At 38.1% G+C, this 24,622-nt stretch overlaps 4 protein-coding genes across 4 annotated transcripts; 2 read left to right on the top strand and 2 right to left on the bottom strand.

Annotated features, from left to right (window-relative positions):
* The first annotated feature begins 28 nt into the window (after nucleotides 1-28).
* Nucleotides 29-4,106, top strand: LOC114751569 (GPN-loop GTPase QQT1). Its single transcript, XM_028940222.1, has 11 exons — nucleotides 29-236; nucleotides 499-543; nucleotides 643-722; nucleotides 1,006-1,080; nucleotides 1,205-1,308; nucleotides 1,415-1,571; nucleotides 1,675-1,762; nucleotides 2,580-2,652; nucleotides 2,734-2,864; nucleotides 3,588-3,690; nucleotides 3,800-4,106. Exons 1-10 carry the CDS (start codon nucleotides 145-147, stop codon nucleotides 3,646-3,648), a joined length of 906 nt encoding a protein of 301 aa, XP_028796055.1. The 5' UTR covers nucleotides 29-144; the 3' UTR covers nucleotides 3,649-3,690; nucleotides 3,800-4,106.
* A 3,381-nt stretch (nucleotides 4,107-7,487) lies between these two features.
* On the top strand, nucleotides 7,488-8,712 carry LOC114751582 (uncharacterized). Its single transcript, XM_028940242.1, has one exon. It carries the CDS (start codon nucleotides 7,739-7,741, stop codon nucleotides 8,465-8,467), a length of 729 nt encoding a protein of 242 aa, XP_028796075.1. The 5' UTR covers nucleotides 7,488-7,738; the 3' UTR covers nucleotides 8,468-8,712.
* A 1,316-nt stretch (nucleotides 8,713-10,028) lies between these two features.
* Nucleotides 10,029-12,785, bottom strand: LOC114751581 (A-kinase anchor protein 17A). Its single transcript, XM_028940241.1, has 5 exons — nucleotides 12,203-12,785; nucleotides 11,984-12,122; nucleotides 11,059-11,218; nucleotides 10,586-10,753; nucleotides 10,029-10,511 (listed from the first exon to the last, which is right to left on the bottom strand). The coding sequence occupies exons 1-5, from the start codon at nucleotides 12,720-12,722 to the stop codon at nucleotides 10,506-10,508; spliced, it is 993 nt and encodes a 330-aa protein (XP_028796074.1). The 5' UTR covers nucleotides 12,723-12,785; the 3' UTR covers nucleotides 10,029-10,505.
* Nucleotides 12,786-16,557: 3,772 nt separating this feature from the next.
* LOC114751580 (interferon-related developmental regulator 1) lies at nucleotides 16,558-20,888 on the bottom strand. The gene is made up of 13 exons (XM_028940239.1): nucleotides 20,548-20,888; nucleotides 20,080-20,251; nucleotides 19,827-19,907; nucleotides 19,236-19,330; nucleotides 19,007-19,119; nucleotides 18,780-18,890; nucleotides 18,420-18,529; nucleotides 17,932-18,241; nucleotides 17,754-17,831; nucleotides 17,621-17,671; nucleotides 17,418-17,507; nucleotides 17,221-17,298; nucleotides 16,558-16,786 (listed from the first exon to the last, which is right to left on the bottom strand). The coding sequence occupies exons 1-13, from the start codon at nucleotides 20,555-20,557 to the stop codon at nucleotides 16,736-16,738; spliced, it is 1,350 nt and encodes a 449-aa protein (XP_028796072.1). The 5' UTR covers nucleotides 20,558-20,888; the 3' UTR covers nucleotides 16,558-16,735.
* Between the last annotated feature and the right edge of the window lie 3,734 nt (nucleotides 20,889-24,622).

The raw sequence follows: 24,622 nt of genomic DNA, 5'->3' as shown, positions 1-24,622 counted from the left end.
TTTCCACTATTTTTTTTTTTTTTTTCCTAGTTTCCAGTACCTCCCTCCTCCCTCCGATTATTGCAGTCTCGCCGGTTTGCCGCCATCTTCACGCTGGTGCTGCTCCCCAGTCTTCTTAATTTTATTTCCAGCGAGAGGAGGAAGATGGTGTTTGGGCAAGTAGTGATTGGTCCTCCTGGCTCCGGCAAAACAACCTACTGCAATGGCATGTCTCAGTTCCTGAAACTTATTGGAAGGTAACGACTGCTCTTTACGGCATCCATGAAAGGACACTAAAAAAATTCATAAATCATTGCTTTTCAAATGATGCTTTCTTTTGTTTCGGAGGAAATATGACAAGTATAACTATAAGTGCCATTTTACCAAAGCTAACACTACCTATAACTATTGCTAGTTTCAGTTCACAGTAACAATATTTTCGGGCTATTGTGTGCTCAGGACCTAAAATAGGATAAATTTGTTAGATAGTCCAGTGACAACTTTATTTTTAATGTGCAGGAAGGTTGCTGTAATTAATCTGGATCCTGCTAATGATTCACTGCCGTATCCTTTTCGCTTTTTCCTTCAAACTTCGTCACTCTTCTGACTGTCATTTTTATTTGCACAATTTGATTTGTAAGTTTACCCTTATATAGAAGATAGCTACGAATGCGCTGTAAACATCGAGGATATTGTGAAATTAAGTGATGTAATGGCCGAACATTCTCTAGGTCCTAATGGGGGTAAGCCTTCTAAAACTTCAATTTATTTGTTTTTCGGTTTTTTTTTTTTTTTTTTGGGGGGGGGGGGTATGCTTTTCGCATAAGTGGTTATGGAGAGGAATGGCTTATCGTTTTCTGATAGGCGCTTTTGAGAGCATACCCGACAAGAATTCTAGGAATTCACTGAGCATGTGAATTAATGCTTCTTGCGAATGAGACCTTGAATGTGCTAGAAAAACTGTCATAAGCTATCCAAACCTAACCAAGAGTGTGTTTTCTAATGTTTCCTCTGTTCTCTAACCAGGCCTTGTGTATTGTATGGACTATCTGGAGAAAAATATTGACTGGTTACAAGCTAAGTTGGAACCCCTTCTGAAAGGTTCGTGCAATATGCCTCCGTTACTAGATTTAGTGGCTTTACAGACAGACAACAATTCTTGTAATATCTTAAGCAGGCCAAATGCTATTTTTCTCTTGTTCTTACAATGGATTGATCATTTCAGATCACTATCTACTGTTTGATTTTCCTGGCCAAGTTGAACTATTTTTCCTTCATTCAAATGCAAAGAAGGTCATCATGAAACTCATTAAAAACTTGAACCTGAGGGTACTCTTCTGATCTCTACATATTGGTTGTGTGAGATTTTATATTTTATTAATAATTTTTTCCATGCTAGATTATTTATAGTTATTTGCTTGCTCATCTTATGCAGTTGACTGCAGTGCATTTGGTTGATGCTCATCTTTGCAGTGACCCTGGAAAGTATATTAGTGCACTGCTTCTGTCCTTATCGACAATGTTACATCTAGAACTCCCTCACATTAATGTCTTGTCGAAAATTGATTTAATTGAGAGCTATGGGAGGCTAGGTGCGCTGCTACTTACTTTAGGTCCTTGACGTGGACGTGCATTACTCTTAGTTCTGGTGGGTGACAGAGATCCATTCTAACAGTTATATTTTGATGGGTGCAGCATTTAATCTTGACTTCTTCACAGATGTGCAAGACTTGTCATATTTACAACGCCATCTTGATCAGGATCCTCGTGCTGCTAAGTACAGGTTTGATATCTAGAAAAATTTGCTGTTCTCAATGATGTGGAGAATCTCTGCTCTTTAACTGTGCTTCGTTTGAAACAGCATTGATTATGTTTTCTGTTCACAACGTTAGATTGCTTCCTTATTTGTGATGTAGCATTTCTTATTTTATAATTTTTTTCTAATACTTTTCTGCCCTGGATATTGAACTTGATATATTTTTTTGCTGCATCGATTTGTTGTTGACTAATTCTATGCTCCATGGTATGTGAAGGAGGTGGAAACACATATTTAAGTGCTTCCATTAAGAGTTTAATGAAGATTGAGTGATACTAACACAAGAAATTTCATCTTTGAGCATATTAGGTGATTACACTTGTAATTTTGTGTGCCATAATTTCTTGGTGTGGGTTTTGCCCTTGGTTGTGGGAGCTCAAAATGAGAAATGCTCTTTGGGAGAGGAAAAGCAATAATTAGTGATCTGCAAGAATGCAATAGGATCCACATTCCTCACAAGATGTTTGACCAATGACCATGCCAAATTCTGTGACGGCTTAGCTTCTAGATATCATAATTTTGAAAATGTTAACCTGCAAACTTATGTGAGCAAGGGTAAAGAGGTGGATTTAAATGAGTTGGATTGAATTACTTCTCCGTGTGTTTTATGATTGTGAACCCTTGTTCACATCCTATGTGAAACAAACTGATAAGTGTTTGGTGTTCGTGCCCTCTCTTAAGGTCCCCGGCTATTATTTTCTGATGCTTTCATTTATAGCCATAAAATAGGCATTCGTTTTTACCGAATTGTGTGTTAATACCCTGATGTTATATACCTGCACAGAAAACTAACGAAGGAATTATGTGAAGTTATAGAAGACTACAGTCTTGTAAACTTTACAACCTTAGATATTCAGGTACTCCAAATTTATCTTCTGGTCTTTGATGAGTGTGTCAAAATTTTAGAATTTTGTTATTTGTTGGTATCTCCTTTTCAGGACAAAGAAAGTGTTGGGAATTTAGTGAAGCTGATAGACAAAAGCAATGGGTACATATTTGCTGGCATAGATGCAAGTGCAGTTGAATTCAGCAAGATTGCTGTTGGCCCTGTTGATTGGGATTATTATAGATATCCTTGTATTGTTGCATGACAGAGTTACCTCTGTTCTGTAGAATTATGCTTTTCTGTTATATGCTGTTTTATACTAAAATTTATTCTGCTGTTGGGTAGCCTTATTGAGTGGTCATGATGATGAGGTAATGGTAGAATAAAAATAAAGGATAACACAATGGTAGAGTTCTGGCCTATCATTCTTAAGTTGTCTTATGTGATGGCATGTTAGCCTTTTTTATGTATCTTCCCATCGCTACAACTTAAAATGGGGTTAACACAGTTGGACTATGACTCAGAATTTCTTGCTTTTGGCCGTTGTATGAGAACAAAATAAATAGGGATACAAAATGGAAGAAATGAAAATGAGGAGAATTGAAATGCAATAGAAAAATGAATAAGGAAGGTGGGTTTTGATTTGCTGCTGTAAGCCTTTGTTCAGTGAATGAATTTTAGTTTTATTTATGTAAGAAATGCAATACAAAATAATCTTCTCCTTCGCTAGGATTTTATAAGGATCAAGAAGGTGAAAATGGGGGCAGATGTGAAATTACATATTTTTGCAAAACTGAAATCTATGAAATGATATTTTGAGTATAGTTGTGCTATTTTAGAATACTAATAGCTTATGCTCGGACTAATATGCATGTCTCAAATTCATTGCATGCTTCGCTGCTTCTCCCAATCAAAGCTTTATTCAGAGCATTCAATTCTTAGTTTCACCTTAACTCAACAATCCACAGTTGCAGCAGTGCAAGAGAAGTACATGAAGGATGGTGAAAACATTGATTATGATGATTGATGGGGAAGTTCAGAAACGTTTTGGGAGGAGAATGACACCCTAGTGAGTCTGTTGCTTACTTTAATCCTTGTACTGTTAATTTATTGTTGTGCTTGTGGGGATTGTCAAATAGTGCTGGACTCAACCAAATTGGTCTTGACCCCTATTGCAGGTATTAATGGTTCTTGCGAATACAATCAAAGCATCAAATTTGACAGTTTCTTTCACAGAATCACCCGGAACAGTTCAACTGCGAGGGGCGGCTGAATTTGTGGTTCGGGATCTTACTTTCATATGGTATTTACTACTAAGTGGAATATGGTTGGTCTTGAAATGAAATTGTCGTGTTCATGTAAAATCGATTTAATTTACTCATGCAAACACCCCAGCCCCCAAAAACCGGTGGTTATGTCCATTTTTGGACCATATTGGAATACAATGAAAGAGGTATTGGAATTCTAATTCTAATTTCACCGATATGGTATGCTGATAATGCGGTGCACCTGCTCATTTCCACTTTTTCTCACAATGTTATGACAGCAGATTATTTTCGCTTCCCTGTCGTTGGGCTCTTAACGCCATGACACTATTTTCATGTTCGCAATAATTATCCATTAAGCCCACACAATCTTCTTACTCAGATGGAAAGAAAGTCGGTGGCTAACTCATGGGGCGACAGGAGTGGCTCCTGCTCCAGCCACACTAACGAGACCCATTGCCAAGGGGCTAACAAAAAAGGGATGTGAGGATTCTCACCCAGGATTTCTTTTCATTCAAGGGAATCAGTGGTGGTGTTATTTGTTGAAGGAATGAGGTTTTCTTTTTGGGCCAATAACGAATGAGTAATATTTGAAAAACGAATTCTTGTTACACGATACTTTCCCGCGGGTTTTATCACAGCAAATTTAATATCCATAAGGAGCCAGGTGGAATAGAGAAGAAGGCACCCTCAGGGATAACATAAAGAGAGACATCTAGAAGCTGTTGCTGTAAACTTTACAACGTTTTTAAGTGGACTTAAAGCAGGTTGTTGCTCCTCCATTCTCATGCCATGTTTTAACTTCTCTTTCCTTTTGTCAGTCGTCAGCTTATTCTTATCTAGAAACTAAGGCGTCTTGCAAATTCGAACAGGTTGAGATGGAAGATATTCGAGCGTTTGTCAAGGTTCTTCAATGAAATGCTAAGATTGTTTTTAAAATGATTCAATCATGTTCACACGCACAAACATATATATATATATATATATATAGAGAGAGAGAGAGAGAGAGAGTCAGAATATCAAAAGTCAACCTCCATGCTAGTTCGTTAGCGTAATATTGTGACACGAAGATTGGAGATAAGTGTGCTAGTATTTTATAGGTAGAAAATGTGTTTAGAATTTCAGGAATTTCAAACTCGAACGAGCTGCTCTGTGTTTTTATAACATCATGGGCGCCGTAATCAGGAGGCCGATTGCTTCAAAAATAAATTCGGGTAAATTAATATTAAGTTTCCTAGTGATGATTAAAAAAAAAAATGATGATGAAAACATTCATATTTCATGGCCCAGCTGAGGTCAATAGGCGATAGTATGACACAAATGTCCAAACCTCATTATAAGAAAAATTTAGTATTTTTTTTTAAAATGAAAATGTAATTTTCATGTCACGAGCAAGCTGATATGTAATTTACATTATTTTTCCCAATCAAAATGATCACCATTATTATTGTCATTATGATTTTGATGTTGCTGCACTTGCTGGCACCACATGAATTAGCGGGAAATAGCATGGGAAAAAAAACCAAACTAGACCGACCGGTTTAACTGAAAAACCGGTGAACCGGTCTGGTTTAATTGGTGGACCGGTAGTCTACTGAACCAGTAAAACTGGTATTAAACCAGGTAACCCCGGTTCGGTGGGTTACCGAGTTTATATTTTTTTGCCTGTTAGAAATCTCAAAATGACAATGTTTTAATTTTAAAAAAAACTCCTTCTTCTCTTTTCTTGTCGAGTTCCCTCATTTCCCTCCCTTGATTCCCCTCTAGCTCATGCAGCGCAGGCTCCCCCCCCAAGCCAAAATCGCCTTCTCCAAGATCCCTACTCCTTGGCATCATTGACAGTAGAGTTCCTTGCTCAGCCTTTTCCTTTCGCCAACTCCATCGCTCATTTGTTGTCAGCAGCCGCAGCCACCACACCACCACTACCCTATCCTTCGGCTACGTCAGTGCATTCCATCTCCACTTCTTAGCAACACCTCATTCCGGACTAGCTCTTTGTCACTAATTTCGACTCGCTACTCAACTCAGACATGAGCCTCAACAATAATAGTTGCAGCAGCAATTGCAACAGTTACGGCTCGCCAAGTTCGCTGGCCACCTATATAACTCAACGGCCGAGCTTGATGCAGAGGAGCAAGAGCAACCACTCGCTCCATAAGTATGAAAATCGCAACCCTATTTCTACTCTGTTTGCCAAGTTTCTCAACTCCAATGACAGTCTAGTTCACAGAGTCCACAGTATGGGTGATTTGTAGGTTAATCCTCCACCCACAATCTCACACATGCAATCTTTGTTTTGCTCTCTCATGGATAAGCTGCCTTTCATCATACACACACTACGAAAATTGATGTGCACAGCGTAATCAAATTTTGGCTGTGTTGTGTAAATGGGTACAGAGGGCAAACAGAATGCAACAGAGGAATCAAATTTTAGTTATTACTATTTATGAATTTTGTTTTATTTTAACATCATGAATTAAATTACATTATTTTAATATGACCGGTCTGACCACAGTCCCACCAGTAACCCTTGACCCACTGTCTCGACCGGTTTAGTTCCGGGTCTGATTTTTTGTTCCTTGGGAAATAGGGAGATTAATTGACGAGAAATTCATAGTCAATTTCCTTGCGGCCATTGAGAAATGAGAATGCATTTTCTAGTAAACGATAGCGAATATAGTATGGTTAAGTCCTCCATTATTTTATTTTTTTTATCCCACACAGCCGACAGGTGTTGAAAACCCTGCTTATGTAACTTAACATACTCCTGTATCTTTTTAAGTAGTATTTAAAAAAAATGTACTTTGATTTTAATTTCTAGATAGTATGGGCTCCTCCACATGCTTTCATTTCTTTAATTAAATAATTAAATATGTTTTGGTCAATTGGCCTGTTTTTTTTATTTTTATTGTCATTAGAGTTCAGAGTCTTTCATTAATATTTCAAAATTTTAGATTACTGTTATCCTTCTTATTTTAGGCTGCACATACATCTGAAAAGAATACATATACATAGACACATCCGTATATATTAATGTGTATATAGTTTATTCCGACCTGACATATAATTTCTTTCAGACCGACATTGATTATCATCCTAAGCATGATTTGAAAATACAATTCAAAAGATGTCAAAAGAAAAAAAAAATACAATTCAAAAATGAGTTTTAGATTTTTTTTTTTTTGCCCAAAAAAAGGAAGTTTTAGAATGAAAAAAGGTATTATCACCTTTGAAGTCTTATTTTCGAAATTCGAATATAGGAAATATCCAAGTATGTCCTGCTTTGATGTAAGATTTGTAAGAATTAGTTTTCTTCACATAGACATATACTATTTATGCAAAAGAACTTATTTTTTTCAACATGATTTTAGTGCTGCGAATTTCTTTTATATATTTTGCCTTCCATTTTTATTGGACTAGACGTAAAACTAAAATGAATTTTATATTTTTTTTTAATAATACATTAAACACAATTATTTCGTTGGCAAGTAGCCAGCGAGATATATTTCAACTTGCTTCTAGAAGATATAGACATTCTGATGTATTGGATAAAACAGACTATAGCATTGTTTTGGAATTTTATACCAATGAATCATAGACTTGTTCATCGCCATTCTCCACAAGTAACATGTTCCATTATTTTCTATTTCTGAGGCACTGTTTGTTTTCTTCTAATTTCTATCCAATAAATCAAAGTCGGAAACTTCTATAGGATTAAATTAAAGCTCGTCTCCAAGTTCCTGATTTCTCACTCACCCCCTTCTCAAATTCAATCTTCTCCGTGGACTTTGAATAGCGCTCATTCTAAGTCTTCCCTCCTCTGTAGTCAATTAATCTAACCATAGTTCATATATGCCTTCCTTAAACATCCTCACGCCAAAACCTGTGCTTCCAAGTTCCTTCCACATGCTGAATCATTTGGTGTGCGGCAACTTTCATCAAGAAGAAGAAGATGAGGCTTATTGGGATAGTCCAAGAAAATCCAGGAAGAGCAGGAACAAAAACCCATATTCCACCCGAGGCTTGGACCAGTTTTCTGCACTTTTAGCTGATCTTGACAGAAAAAGGCAGGAGATTTACTCCCAGGCGAGGCCGCAGGATATCTCTTTTATTCGCTTCGTGTCCTCCAAGTCCAGTTCTAATGATTTCGTCCCGATTGTTATCAAAGCGAAAGGGAAGGACCAGAAGCACAAGAGTGAAGAACTCAAAGTACGACATGTCGCATCAAACTCCCAGCCAATACTGGAAGAGCCTGCTGCCGTGGAAGTGCCAAAACAGTCCAAGTTGGGATCTAATGAGAAGGCAGAGAAGAAGAATTTCTGTTGCAATGTATGGAGCCGCCCTTCTTTCTATCTACCGGTGATGTTGATTATGATTTTGGGGCTCTTGACGGTGTTTGGTCGATCAGTTGCAACTATTTGCACTTGTATTTTGTGGTACACAGCCACCACAGTCAAGGATAGCTCATCGTCAAGAAAGTCAATCATGAAGAAGAAACGTTATAGAAGAGGGCTGAGTGAGAAGGCTGCGGCTTCCGAGGACACGCCTCCAAGAAAATTTGGCCGCCAGAAAAGCTGGTGAATTCAACTGATCTCCTTTGTTCCTTTCACTTTTTACCTCCATGAGTTAGGATTTTGTTTGTGCGTATACGCGTTCGTTTTCATGACGACGTGCTTTGAGGCGGGGTTGAAAATTCATTCGTGGTCTTCACGAGCTGTAAATTATGGAATCGATTATGGAGGTAGAGCTAGATTGAGATGTTAATCCATCTCAGGTTATGGTTATTTGCCTAAGAACTGTGAAAATCAAGTAGTTGTCTGCTTCAATTATCGTTCCGTGAAGCAAGTCCCGGCTTCATCTCAGTTTAGAAATCATTGATTGTGCAGTTGAATCTAATGGGAGCCAGTTTCACTGCTTATCATTCTGATTCTGATGAGCATCCCAACTCATCAAATCCAAATTATCCGTATCTCATTTGAATCATCCAGATTTAATTTTTTTATTTAAAATAATTATTTTAAAATATATAAAATCTAAAATAGAAATAATCTTGTAACTATCATTCTTTCAAAAAAATAATTCTTTCTATTTAAAAATAATTAATTAAAAATTTTAAATTTAAACGAATCAGATATGAATGGTTTAGATCTAATAAGTTTGATGAGCATTGAAACTGATTCCAATATAATGCGGTGGTAACCTAGTCTGTCGTTTTCAAAGGAATAGTGGGGCAGGTAAGCCAGCGAAAAACATCGTCAATCCTCAGCAATTAATGAAGCTTAACCGAAACCAGTTCATCGCAAAATCTTTCCTCAGGTTCAACTTCGAGAAGAAGGGAGTCACGATACTTTATGTAACTCATTTCTCGTTTTTGTCCTGTAGTATTTAATGAGTAATCTATAAATGCCCTGCTAATCATATTCCAATCTAATACGAAAGTATTTGATAAGTTTTTGTTAGAGGTAAAAGCAGAAAGTGATGCAAATTTAAGATAAGTTTATTGCTTTAACTAACTTGTCTTGATTTTGTTCAGTTAGTCAAAAACGACTTAAGCCAACGGAGGCAGTAGATGAGGTAAGCTTTTTGAGGGAAAACGCAACTGGTAATCGAGAAAATATCCGAAGCCAATATACCACCCAATCAGAATTACCTAAAAACAATGTGACGTGCTAATTAAAAGGCTCCATCCAGCCGAGCCCATAAGTAGTTTCTGCGAGGACATGGTTAAGAAGCCGTGAAACATTGGCGCATCAAGATAATATGCGTCTCGATTAGCGTAATAAATATGTTCAATACACATTTTGACGAGCGTTATCTTAGACGTATTTAAGTGTGTATTTACAACTCATCAATTAGTCTCCACTTGGCAAACTTCTATCAATAAACGAGTTAAATGTGCCGTTTTATTAGGTTAAATTTCCAGTATAGTAGCCATGTCAATATCTAAAAATCCAATCTCACTCTTCTCCTTCCATATGCACTTCATCATCCAACTCCTTTCCCAACTGATTAATTGATTAGGCCTAGCCAAATTTGCGTAATATTATATGGATCAGCTGTCATCCTACCCAAATCGATAAGTTTCATGACCAATGCAATATCAGAAAGAACGCATAAACAGAAGTTCCTGGATCTAGCAATCTAGAATAAGGACAAGATATATCGATAGGAACAAAATGTGAAAATATCATCTACTTCACATTTGAATTGCTTTAACTTTCATCCAACCTGCGGCATGGATTTTGGCCAATCCTGGGGAAAATGTTTCCTTTTAGCAATAGCAATATCAGACAGAATGCATAAACAGAGGTTCCTGGATCTTGCAATCTAGAATAAGGACAAGATATATCGATAGGAACAAAAGGTGAAAATATCATCTACTTCACATTTGAATTGCTTTAACTTTCATCCAACCTGCGTCATGGATTTTGGCCAACCCCGGGGAAAATGTTTCCTTCTAGCAACAGCAATAATACAATGCACCCAGTAAAACCACGTCCTTGACTTAGACCCAGATAGTCCAAGTCTCTCTTCAAAAGAAAGTGGCTGCAGTCCACATACCACAACAATCCGGAGTCAAATTTTCCGTAGCTCAGTCCAAGATTAAAATGAAGATTCCTTATTCCTGCATCACATAAAGGGTTTTTAGTCAAATGATGGAACACTTGTAAGCTATAATCGATTTTACAGTAATTTAACCTTGAATCTCCTTGGGCGCACGGTCTCTGGACTGTGGCGGGAGCTGTAGGAGTGGCGTCGGGGAGCTTCACTTCTGTTATCCTTCTCTTGTATCTGATTCCTCGAATTCCGAAAAGGTGCATCTTTTTCCCACCCAACTTCATAATCAGCCTTTAAGTGTGACCCTTGCTGTTCATTAACGACTCAAATCATCAAAATTTAGTAAAATATCCCAGCTTCCATACTAGTAAGGTATTCTTCATGCAAAATGCTTCCTAATTCTAGTTTCAGTTACGGTTGGCAACATTCTTTTTGTTTCTTATTAGTGCCAGCGCGATGAATTGGACCAGTTATCTGTATAAATGATCCACTGATACAACCACATGAACATAATGATATTAAGTTTTAATGCCAAGTAATAAATTGGTTATGTGCGTAATTCACAATAACTGAAGAAAAACGCAAATAAAATTGCACAGAAGCCAGGCTAGTACCTTTTGTAAGGATCGGCCGCACAATACTCTTAAAGCATCGTAGAAGTCTCTGTATTTCTCAAACTGAACCACAATCTTGCAATAGAGGCCTGAAACTAGACCTTCACTCTCTTCATTTGCATCCTTACCTAGATCATCGTCCTCAGCAACAGTAAGATTCCTATTGCATTCAAGTTATAGATCAAACGAAGGATATACAAATTACAATAAGGAGATAACTAACAGTGCAGACAATTGAGTCGCAAATAAAGATATCGCACAAGCAACTTGGGTTTTCTATGAACCGTCAGGTTCTGTGGGTTATCATCTTAAACTGGTCTTGCAAAGGAACTACAGATTTAGAAAGCTCATAACGCCTATAAGCTTTGATGTTTTATCTTGTTCTTAGTCTTCAACAAGTTGTTCTTTCTTACTTCGCTGCCGGCGGCATACTTAGGATCTGAGGGTCTCAGAGGGACAAGCAAGGACCAAACTAAGGGATTACATCTGACGACCTTTGGCGCCTCAAGGAGGCTATCCAAACCACCAAGGAAAGCCATCAATCTGGGGTGGAGATTCAAAACATGGCTCATGTAGATGCAATACAATAAGGAAATAAAATAAAAGGCGCGAAGCAAAATATTCAATCCAATCTTCATCAAGATGCAATCTAGATTGCTTAGCAATATGCTCCTCAAAAATTCCTATTAACTTGTAAAATTCATTGATCACCTTCAAACTCAAGCATGTCTTCAACTTTTTTTTTTTTTTTTGGTAGCGTAGTCTTCAATAATCAAGTCAAAATGCCGAATTTTTTTTTATAATGCCGAATTTTCTCATTAAATCATATCCGAAATTTTATACAAGAAAATATTTATGTCAAGAGTACAGAGATCAATAATGAAACTCGGTCAATAACGAGAGCATGGACGATTGGAAAACTAACCTTATCTTGCCAAATCCCGAGAAGATCGTGTGAGTAACAAGCATGGAAGGCTTAGACGAAACCCTTGGCTCCGAAAACCACCGCGATGGTAGACCTCGAAGAGTAATTGTATCCGGTTCTTGCCTCCCTCTGGAATACCCTGCCAAAGTTCAATCATTTAAACACAAATTCCATTTCTTTCACTCGAAAGCACATTTTAACTGAACCGCAAACACACACCTCGATTGCCAAATGCATAAAACTCCTCCCACGATTTCTTCATACCCTCAAAATCATCTGAAACAGGAACAGATACAGAAAGCCTGAACTTAACTCCTTCCAGGTTCAACTCGATGCCTTCCATCTTCTCAACAAGATACTTTCTCCATTCCAAGAATTTCTTGTCCAAATCCTTCACGCCCTCTTCCTCAGTATCCTTCCGACTCCGATCGTCAAGAAACCCTAGGTCCCAGATGTGCAGTGTTCCTGTGGCAACTGGATCATCGCGCTTGCGCTTCTTCAGGTCTCTGAGGCGTTTGATGTGGACATCTTCCTCGGGAACAGTAATGGGGGTAGAAAGCGAGGTCTTGAGAAAGTCAACTAGAGCTCGCTTGATCTTCCACTCGTCGATGGGTTTGGTGACAGTGAAGCCAGAGGGATAGATAGTAAGATTGAGCTTTATGCGCGGGACAAGCGAGAGGCCGTTCTCAATGTCTAACGATGTCGTCGGACGCACCAAGTTTAACGGTTGTGTGCTCATATCTATGCCCCCGCCTTGCGTTCTTCTGGCTCCACTGTGTTATTTTAGCAAACTTGCGGTTGAAAGATTCGCCGCATATAATCCCGAATCCGCCCCGATGCCAGAACCTAGAAGGGAGGCCATTGGCGGCCAGGGAGGCGAAAACGGCGTCGCATAAGACCCGGATGGAAAACGACGTCGTAGAGAAGAACGGTTCGAGGGAGCCAGCAAGTTAGCTGCGTTGGGGGGCTTGAAGGTTGGCATTTAGGGGATAAAGATGGTACGTACGTAACAAACATAGGTAACGCGGAATGAATATAGCAAAGGAGAAACAGAAAACAAGGGGAAGCAAAACTGAAAATGGGAGGGAAAAAAATAAAAAGAAAGGAAAAGACAGATTTGTAGGGAAGGCAAGGCGACAAAGAGAAGAGAGAGAGAAAGGAGGAGGAGGGAGAGAGAGGGAAGGGAGACAGACAGGAACATGGGGCTGTGCTTTGGTTGCTTCAGCGGAGGCAACAAGCGTATGACAAAGGAGGAGGAGAGATTGGCCTCTGAAGAAGCGCGCGCTAGAGCTGCTGAAGCCGCCCAGAAAAGGCATTCTCTTCCCCTTCCTTTTTCCCATTCCACCTTCATCTTCTTGTCATCATGCGCCTTTCATAACATGCCTTTTATTGTATTCAATTCGTATTACTGTTTCATGGTTTTTTGGTTTCATAGGAACCCACCCACAATCTTCTCGGAATCTATCTTGTGTTCTCACAGTTATGCATCCAATTTATTCGCCTTTGAATGTTTCCATCCCTATTCTCTGTGCAAATATCAATTCGATTTCTTTTGATTGTTGAGCTGCGGGTTTATGTCCTGCATTAAAGTTCCAATGGTTGTTACTTTGTTTCTGAAGGTCATCTCTGCTTTCATGTCAAAATATAATAACGTGCTGATATCTCAATATGATTCTCTGTTCTGTTTTGGATTTTACCGGCAAGAGGGATCATAGATAACTTCATTATGGTACTTGGGGGGCTTATTGTAACGTAAATTGATGATTTTTTTTTTAAATGAGCGCTCACGTGTGTCATACATATATGAATGATATGTTTGCGGAGATCCTTCCCATAGGAATTATGAAATGCATGAAATGAAAGCAAGGGAGAAAAAATTTATTATAATGCTTTATATGTTTGCAGGCAAGAAAACAGTGAAGATTCTCCAGCAGGACGGGCTGCACAGCAACAAGGAACAGGAAAGCAACCTGAAAACTCCAATAAATAGAGGTTCGGCCATTCAAGATTTCATTTGTTTCTGGACCAGTATTAATTCATTTAATTGGTCATACTCTGTCTTAACATCTAATCCTAGGAGAATTCAGTGATTTTTTTTTGTTTTTTTGCCAGAGGAATTCAACCCTTCCTAATTAAGAGTTTATACTTTACACCACCTTTAAAATTTTACCTTCTACATAATTATTTCCATTTAGTTTTATGTGCTACTTCGTTGCGTTGCTCATGCACGCTGTTCTCGTAACACGTTTCGACTCCTTCTTTTCTGGATTCAGTGCAGATGGGTTGAGGTTGGACAACTTGTCTGTTGGGAGTCAACTGTTAATTGCATGTAAGGTGAATGATCTAAACATAAATTAGGCGGTCTATTATTTTGGTCATGCATTTCATTCCAATTTTCTAAATTATGTTCTCTGATCCTATAATCCACATGCTTCAGTTCAAGACAATCGACTCTGAATAATACACAATAGAACATAAAATAAATGCTCCATTCATCTATTGGACGGATTGTTTTGATCCTACCCGGGCTTGTGCTTGAATTTTTTGGACAAAATTGATTGAACAGGGATAGAGAAACCTAGCAAACCCACCTGTTGAAGCCAGGCTTGATTTTGCGTTTCTTCCTCCTTGAAACGGGCCATGAATAGTACTGACTACTAGGAACAAAGTCTGAGACAACTAAACTATATAACTAGCAATTAACAAGGCAATGATAAGATTTCATTTTGTTAACCTAGAAACAAGGCCAAGTTATTATTTCAGCCGTTTTCTGCACATTGATCATAATGAGAATATTTCTCTTGGTGTTGCAGTGAAAATATAGGTCGAGTCATAGTCCCTGAGCTGCCATCTTCCCTTGTTCCAAGGATGAGCAAATGGTCTTCATCGCTCTTGCCTCATCAGTCAAATTTATTGTTTTCCAGACCAAGATTGTTTTTGTTTGTTTGAAACGAACTGGTGGTGGAAAGGAAACAACTATCATTTCAGGATTTAGTCTGGTGCTCTTTTTATTTTCTTTTTTCTCTCCTGTTACTTCAGCTTCATCTTTGTTTTCTTTGATTGGAATTAACATATATGAAAATTCCATTATACGAAGAAAGGCTCCGATCAAACAAACGGCATACCTTCAATTGTTTACCACTATGGAGCCCAAACTTGTGTATCATCATTAATTGAACTAGTAAAATGTTAAGGACATATAGGAACAGAATGAAGCAGTAATTCTATATAGATATTACTTTCTGCTATGCATTTAATAACCAAGCAATGTTAAGGACATGCGATTACGTTGTTGCTCGATAAACCACACAAGTTCTCCAACTGCTATCCTTCTCTAGGGGGTTGGTGTCATCAAAACTATTGATTCTTCCATATTAGACCCGAGTGGAGTTTGCAACCTAGGAGGAAGGCTATCTAAATTTCTTTTGTAGGACAGCTAACCTTCGTGGACCCAGATTCCCCCGCTTGACCAGCGCATGCCACTGCTAATATGCGGTGACAGCCTCATCAAGAAAGCGTGCTTCGATTGATGGAATGGAAAGCAATCCAAATGCTCTCAAACATTCCTTGCAACTCAGACTTCACCACCGAGGATTCATTCCTATTAAAATGTTTCTTGCGTCGATGCCACGCTGAACCAGTTTCTTGGCTGGAATACGATTGCGGAAATTTTTTTTCTTTATTTTTTTTTTTGGCACAGACACTTGCAGAGATTTCATCGGAAAATTTTGTAAATCTACTGGTACTGGAGACCAAATTAAAAACTCCTGTAAACTATGAATTTCAAATAAACAATAAGCCCTGACACTGAACTAACGGCGTTGTGTCGAAGTTCTACTTCATTTCAAGTTGTTTTAGTAATTCGGCCATACATCGACGTACAATTCCAACATATGAGAGACGATTGATCTACACATCCTCAACTTAGGTTCAACCTTCCTATCTGTTTGCATTGCTTCTTTATAACAATGTTGCTTAATAAGTTAACAAGGGTAGAAAATCATTAAATCCTAACTAAATTCTATATATAATTATTTAGACACTTTCTGGTTGAGGCCATAAAATCGGAAAGAGTATTAATCACCAGTGCAACTTAAAATGAACCATTTGGCCAAGGCAATTCCCTATTAGATCAATAAAGCCTCAAGCCAACTTTTTTGTTTCAAGACTTTTTTTTTTGGGAGAGGAATTTCAGTTTCAAATTTTAAGCATTTCAACAGTTTTCAATTGAGAAAAATGGTTACTTATTTCTGATGACAACAGCTAAGTTAGTTCAAACAAAACATTTTTCACATTCGATAGTTCAAAAAATAGCAGGGTTCGCATTACTCAACAGCTCCAGAGGTCACATGACCCCAGACCTAGAGTGGTTATACTTGAAGTCACAAGATAATCCTTTTTTTGTTTGTTGTGGATTTCAGTATCTTTTTCTGGTGGATAAGTCACAAAATAATGGAAAAATAAATTGGCTCAAAATATTCTCTGCGGATCCTCTCCCCCCCCCGGGGGGAAAAGCTGCCTCTTTTTTTGGGGTGAAAGACGGAGGCGATACGACCTTGTTTATGAGGACGGGAAATAAAACGCAACCGGATATCATTGCACAACCAAAAGCATATTCAATCATATTCGCTGTGTCTTGACTTTAAGAAAAAAGGTATACAAGGTATTCATGGAGTCATTTTGGGGCAATCTACACGTAATGTCATCAGTCTGATCTGATCCCAGTAAATTATTAATATTCCAATCAAAAGCTCAAGCCTCCTCTTCAACCGCATTGACCGCGTAGTGGCCGAAGTTCCTGCCCTGTCATACCAGAAGGCACAAATAAATTAAAAAAAGGCACCCCGCTAAAGATCAAGACAAAATGTATATGAAAGTAGCCCGCATGATCGAAGATTACGCGGATAGCACACGAGGAAATAACTAAAAGCAGTATATGTCAACACAACTATGTTCGGAAACAAAAGCAAACCATAATAACTATTGTCCCAGCGGGTCTAATAAATCCCCATAACAGAGAATTTGAGAAACTTCCCGTGGATGGACCTATACCGGAGAGTCTAAGACTGCCGCCCGGGGATTGCACACGAAGATAACCACAAGCACAATCAAAGACTTTTCCCACTTTATTAGCCGAATAATCATGAATTCAAAGTAATTTAAGTGCAGCATTTATCACCAAGCACAGCAATATGCAGGTAAAGAGTGAGAGCTCTTTATAAGGGAAGGATATTCACCTCAGATAACAACCGCTGCTTGTTAAGTAATTGGGTCCTTGCCTTGTTCACAACAGAATTCGGAGACTTGAACATTCTCTGCAAGAAAAAATGGTGCAGATCAGAGGATGACAAGTAATATTGAACGAGTAAGAGGAAAACTAAAAACATAATGCAAAGGGTTACAGCTAAGTACAGCCAAATTGTCAAGAACTTACCTTTTCACCAACAGACATCCGATGTTCATCGTCAACAAGATTTCTTCTCTTCGGTGTGAACTCAAAAACATCATGAAGGAACTCATTTTCCTATTTCGCACAGAAAGAGGAAGATAAATATAAGCAAGCAATAACCATTTTGTCTAAAAATAAGCTTTACAGATAACCAAGAAGCTAAAGAAGAATAGTCATAGAATGACAACCTGCATGTGCCTAATGAACCCTCCTCCTAAGAAATGCTTGAAAAAGTTTAACTGCAAAATTCCAATGATCAGAACACTAATATGGAAAGAAAAACAAAGCTCCCTAGGTAATATTGAAAAACAGAAGAAAAACCTGTATCATTTGAGACCATGATGATGTCTGCAGTGAATCACCGCCAACCTTGGTCGTGATTTCAGGAGAATAACCATACTAATACAGTATCAAAAGGTAAGATCAGTACAAATCCTTGTGCAAGCAATAACTAGTAAAAACATTTCCACATCATAACATTAAAAGGCAACTAAAGTACCTCAAAAAAATCTGAGATATCACGAAACAAGTCCCTCTGAGTGTTAAGATCCTTTTTTGCAGAACCTTTTCCACCAGCCTCCACAGCAAGGTTTTTAACTTGTTTGATGACCTTCCCCTTCAATCCATGGATATGCACATAACTTTCATGCGGTTTGGTCTCTTCTTGAGTTGTGTCACTTGCACTGTTAGGACCAGCAGAAGATTTCTCTATAACTCCAACCTCAAATATTAAAGCTAAAGCTTCACCCGCTACGATACGCACAGACCTGTCTTCCTTGTCTAGAAGACTAGATAAATAAGTTATTGAACTGCATAAAAAATAATATAAAAAGAAATTGGTCAGATTCATTAGTAATATGCGACATAAAGAGGGATCGGCTGGCTATCCATGTTCTTTTTTAACTAGAATTAAAAATGCACATCTTCAAAACAAATTAATGCAGAAAGATAACAGAAACAGGGCACACAACGCTAAACTCTGCTTACTTTTGCCAGCTTTTGGAGTTTAGTTTCAGGTTGCCCACGGTGGAGAGGAGAAAGGACCAAGCAGATACCACAGCTGTTATTAACGAAGGTGAAGGTTTGACTGAAACAACCTAAAAAAAGTAATAGAAGTCAACTTTAAGGAGAAAAGGACAATAACGATATCAAAATAAAGAAGTCTTGTATTCATATTTCAACATTATGAAGCACTGAAAGCAATTAAGGACTAAATTATTAGTAGAAACAAATCATACTATTGAGTTAATCCTACTTACAAGGTTTGATCAGAAAACTTGCGAACAAAGCTTTGGGGGGGGGGGGGGACTAAAAACGCTCATAAGTATATTTGAAAGTTACACCTACATTGGAACCCAATTTAGGATTAATCAACCGCCACATTATGTCCATTGATTTCTCTGTTTCCTCTTGATCAGTCCCACCAACAAAAGTGGTAATAGCCAAGCATCGCACCAACTGTAAACACAAATGAACAAAGAAGATAAAATTCAAAATGAAAAACCCCAAAGAATCAGTATGGAAAATACAAATACATGCACTAGACCCAGCATGATTTTCAAATTCTTACTTACAGATGATATCTTTGAAGCATCTGAGCCAGACAGAGATTCATCAAGAAGACGAACAGATTCTTCATATATTTCACGTGCATTATCACCACATCCAACCGTCAACGCCAATAAACCTATGAAAGAAACAATGCAAATTGAAGTGAAAAAAATCGCCCCAAAACAAAAAAAAAAAAAAAAAAAGAGGTAAAATATAAGGATATCGAACACAGTTAATTCAACAAAGACTTACCGATGGCATGAGCTGCCAGGGCTATTTCGTTTGCAGATGCCTTTTTGGATCCTTTCTTAAGGGCTCCAAGACACTGATGCAACAAGGTAGCGAATCTGAAAGACAGAAGCAACTCAAAGCTACAGATCATGCATGCCGAAAATAAATAGGTAAATATATAACTGGGCTGGGCGTATTAAAACATTTAACTCATACTTGATATTAATACGCAGCATGCATATAACTTATCCAGGTAACACCGTAACTTTTAAAAAAAGGGGGGGTCATAAAAGTACAACATAAAAGAACAGAATCAGGGAAGAGGAACACACATTTGGTCACAAATGTGTTTAATTCAGAATTTTGGTTCTGACTTGATATCTTCTTTTATATTTAGAAAAAATAACTATAGCCTAACTCAAATTCAACCGATAAAGGCCAATTAAAGCTAGCCAGCAACTAGGGGCATCACCAACAAAATATATCGTTGAATTTGATAAAGCACACTTATATCAACCTGTCTTCATTGATGCGACGTTCTGTGAGTAATAAGAGGTCGAAAGAAAGCAGTCGTATAACAGAAGCTAAAAATCAAATGACTGAAATGCTTACTTCTTTTCGACGAACTGGTGCTGCATACTGCTGTTGAATGTATCAATGATCAGCGACAATGCTTTCTCCCTCGTGGAACCCCTATATCCAATTAAAAATATCATCATCTCAGCCCAAAACGAAGGAGAAAAAACGGAATGCTGGCATTAGCCAAGCAAAAACCGACCATCGAATTCTACAAGTTAGTCTAATCTCATCATTTAAAGGTTATACAATTTCCAGAGGGAGACATCATAAATGCCAACGGAAATACCTCTTTTCATCCAAAGCATCGAGAGCTTTGTCAAGCACAGTATCTTGATCAACGTGCACTTCTTCATTACCCAACACTGACGTGCGATCAGACCGGACAGTGGACGACGAACTGACACTACTACTTTCGTCATCGCTATCCATCATTGCAGCATTTTTACGTTGAGAATTACCTGAGGGATAACCAGAACATCATCATCCAATTCACACATTTAATCAAAGTCCTAAAAGCTTCCAAGAAGCTTGAAAATTGTAGTCCTCAGGTGTTAAGAATGCAGCAGCAGAACTTTAAGCAGCGCATAGCGCTGAAACTAACCCAAGAACAAATTGCACCCCGAAAGCTATAATTACCCTCATAGGTTCCTTTCAAGAAACAAATAATACGAAAAAAGAAGCTAATTCCAAGCCCCCAGCGACCAGATAAGCAGAAACCCTAGGAACGGAAAGAAAAAGAAGTCAGGTGTCATACGCTTTCCCATCGCGACGGCTCCTCAAACTGCAAGTTTTTTGTCAGACAATATTACGAAAATGAATTCCTATCTGAGAACCAGAAAGCTGCAAAAGTATGAGATCGATGGAGTAAAATCGAATCGAGGAGGGGTAGAGGAACAACAACTCTGGGGTCAAGTTGAATAGTGAACAATCCATTAAAATTCTAGGGTAGATTGAAAGAGTTCTCTCTCCGAGAGGAATCGGGATGATATATAAAAGAAGCAAACGCAGGAAAGAGAGGCTTTATATGAAGCCAAGATTCAGAAGCACATCCGCGAGGCGAGAGATTGGGTTTACAATTACAAGGGCTCTCGGCTACACCAGGGATAAAAGGGAATTATTCATTTTGCGTGGCGCAGAATATTCCCGTGTGTATAAGCAGGCGCGGTATGGCTGCGTGGCACAAAACTGAGCGTTAGCACCGTTGGATTTTGTCGGCGCGTGAATTCCAGTTGGAGGGTTATGACTCGTACACGTGGCCTGGATTCACTGCCGCGTTTTGGGTCAAGAACCACGTGAGCGAAAGGCTGCCTTTGCCGTTTCGACGCATGTTATGCCTTTGCCGTTTCGCCCCCGCAAGTTGCAATAAACCAGAAAGCTCATTTTGGTCACCGCATCCCCCCCCCCCCACCCAAAAAAAGAAACTGGAGGGCTCAGGCGTAAGCCCTTACGGAATTGAACACGCGAAAAGAATTCAATTGCCACGTGTTGATGGAAATTTAGGTCTTGCTTCGAATTTGGTAGAAATGGCTTCATAATGAATTAATTGCCCAAAACTGCACACGTCAATGGCTGCTTCCAGACGTCCTACAACCTTTTTCTTCTTTTTGACGTTTTTTAAGTTTTGCGCAGTCAATCTTTGTTCCTCCAGTTCTTTTAAATAAGTTTCAGCAGGATTTAAAAGATAAAAAAGTTGTAACTTTAAAAATTATTTTGATATTTATATCATATATCTCCTGGAGAAGCCAAGTTACTTGCGTGAATAAATAAAAATTGATTTTTTTCTCTTTTTTTGTTTGTATAGTAACATTTTAAAATCTGATCTTCTCTTGTTATTATTTTCGAGACGGTAGAACTTTTTTTATTGACTAATAATTCAACATGCACCGCCTACCTATCCCAGGTTGAGTTAGCAGGACTCCGGTAGGAATGGAGGTCGATTTTTTTTTTTTTTTGCAATATCTTTAGTTAACAATTATTGAGATCATATTTAATTTTGTGTTGACTACGATGATTTTCAGCTTAGAGCATGGTTACTGTCGAACCCAATAGCTACTAATAAATACTCTTCCGGTCCTTAATATATGACCCAATTCTTAAGTTGGTTTTGGTCCTAAATATAAGACCCATTTATCATATTTATTAATTTTCTCTAAATTACCCCTATGGATATCCCTTAACCATAATCAAGTAGAAGAGGGAGAGGGGGTATTAAGAAAGATCATTATGGTGTTTTAGGAAAAATGTGTCAGCTTTCTTATAATTAACTAACTTACCTAACTTCCTTAATCTAATCAAGTTAGTTAAATGGGTCTTATATTAAGGACAGGAGGAATGTTTATTTGTAACCACCTTAATTGCCGTAATCCAATGATTTCAAAGAGCTTACAGAATGGTGGTTAGGTAAAAAGAACGTGGTTATCTTTAAATAAGGCCGTGAGACCCAGGCCCAAACCCTAACTTGGTAAATGCTGGGCAATAGAAAAATTGTTTTAAAGAAATCCAACGAGATTTATTAACTTTGGTCTGATAATTGGATACAGCATGGAGATAAGTACAATTTGTCAAAAATGCATGGATGAAATATCACAATTAGCTTCCGTATGGACGGCCTATTAGCAGCTGACACGCTGTTAGCGTTACGCGTGCATGGGGACCCAGGTGAAGCTCGCCCGCTATTCTTTTTATGTCTTTTCGATACAAAGCTTGCCCATCATTCTAGGCTAATAGGCTTCACGTGTTCCAAGTAGACCGAACCGTGTGCCTTTCTTGGACTCTTGAGCCGGAAAGGGCGCATCAACTACGTTAACCGTGGTCCTCATATCCCTCTTGGCCCAAAAGAACGGGATGGGAAGATGGCCCCATCAGGGGGCACAAAGAAACCCGATACAGTTAGGGCTGCCCAGTTGGCCAAGCCCAAGTCGAAGCTGAAGATAATGAGACCTTTTTATTTTAAAATGATAAGCCATGCATTTTTCTGGGTACAGGATAAATCATGTACCGGAGGAATGAAGTGAGTTAGAATCGGAGACCAAACAGGATAAAAAGGAAAGGTAGGCAGGCTGAACTGTTGGTAGTGGGAGGCAAGAAGGTGAGGCTGTGGCGATGTTTCACTGGGAGAGGGGGGCAGGGAAATAACAAGGCGGGAGCGACGCAAGTACATAAAAGGTAAAAGTTGAAGTGAAAAGCGTGCCTCGCCTACCCAAAGCCTGTTGCTGTCAGAAGTGGGCGTTTGGCGGATTGAGGCGTGCCATCCGCAAAAGTAATCGCAGTTCATTCCCCCACCCCCGGCCCCGGTTCCCTCTTCGCATTTGCAGCTTTGTTGGCTTGAATGCAAGTTTCAGAGGTAGAGGGGCAGCAGCAGAGTGGGAGAATCTGCACTCTACGCATTCATAACACTGGAAAAACAATGCACTTCGCAACGTTTTCCAGTGGACTTCATCATTGTGTCCAAATTCCCTCCCATTATTTCTCCTCCCTACTCATACCTATTCAACAACTTTACCATATCATCTTTTTCTTCTCTTCTCTTTTTTCGCCTTCAGAAACCGCCGCTTATTATTAAATCCCCACTGTTATATTGCTTCATCAATTTAAATTTAGTTTTAAATACGAGACATCAGTCTATTTTACTTTTTATATTTATAATTTATCATCTGAAATATTGCTGTTCACCACACATATTAAGGAGATTTTCATCTAGAGTTAGTCATGGTCACAATAAGTATTTTAAGAAAATTAACTAATTCTTGTTACTAATAACTAACTTAATTAAAATTTTTAATATAATCAAATTAGTTAAGTAACTCTCATATTAACAATCGGAGATGATAAAGAGAATTCAAACTCATAACATTACTCTCAAGAAAAACTTAAGGAAAACGTTTGATGATATTGGGATATAAAGTCCTGATTGGTTTCAAGATAATATTCATGACCATATGTCCATGTCATACCTAAGTAAAATTCCTTTCAAATTATCTAAACTAAACATCTGTGCTTTGAAAAAAAAAAAAAAAAGCGATTACTTTTTGTTTTTGTTTTTCTTGATCTTAGTTTATTACTATCTCCTGTCTTATTTATAATACTCCTCCGATCCTTATTATAAGATCCAATTTGACTTTTTATTTGGTCCTAATTATAAGACCCAATCCATTCTGTCTCTTATATTTATGTATTTTTTTCCAAGATAATCCTTCTAATAATGATAGTTTTAGCCAATATATTTAATTAGTAAGGATATTTTAGGAATGACAACACTTATTTATTATAAATAACCAACTTAACTTACTTCCTTAATCTCCTCAAATAAGTCAATTGGGTCTTATAATTAGGATCGGAGGAGTACTTTGTTTGTAGAGTATAAATAAAGTCTTACAATTAGAATAATAGATAGCATATTATTCTTTTCTACTATTTTATGTATTATAAATTCTTTTATGCGCATGAAGGGTAAATTACAGTTTAACCCAAAGAGAGCGATTGAGATAAACTATTAAAGTCACAGTGAAACATCTGTTCACCCAGTTCATTGTGCCCGTGGGGGACCATAATTGGGCCAAGTAGGCAACGAGGATAATATATAAATAATCAATATGTAGCATTCGAATCTCATATCAGTCAACCACGACCACCAACTTTGGCATGTCATGACTCCTTTCATCAAGAAAAAAGAAATACCATCTTCATGCGATATTTCCGTGCGTGCATTTATTTTACAGCCGTACAAATAATTGGCTCCCTCTGAAGCTTTAACAATTTTTTATTCTCAGCCCGACAGTAAAAAGTAAAAACAGTTAAGTAACTTGCATCCAAAAATCAACCTAATTGGA

This window comes from Neltuma alba, unplaced genomic scaffold, assembly GCF_004799145.2.
Source record: "Neltuma alba isolate B1F8T4 unplaced genomic scaffold, ASM479914v2 tig00006987_pilon, whole genome shotgun sequence".
NCBI lineage: Eukaryota > Viridiplantae > Streptophyta > Magnoliopsida > Fabales > Fabaceae > Neltuma > Neltuma alba.
Note: the sequence above shows the minus strand (reverse complement) of the source record. Positions and strands in the feature narration are given on the sequence as shown.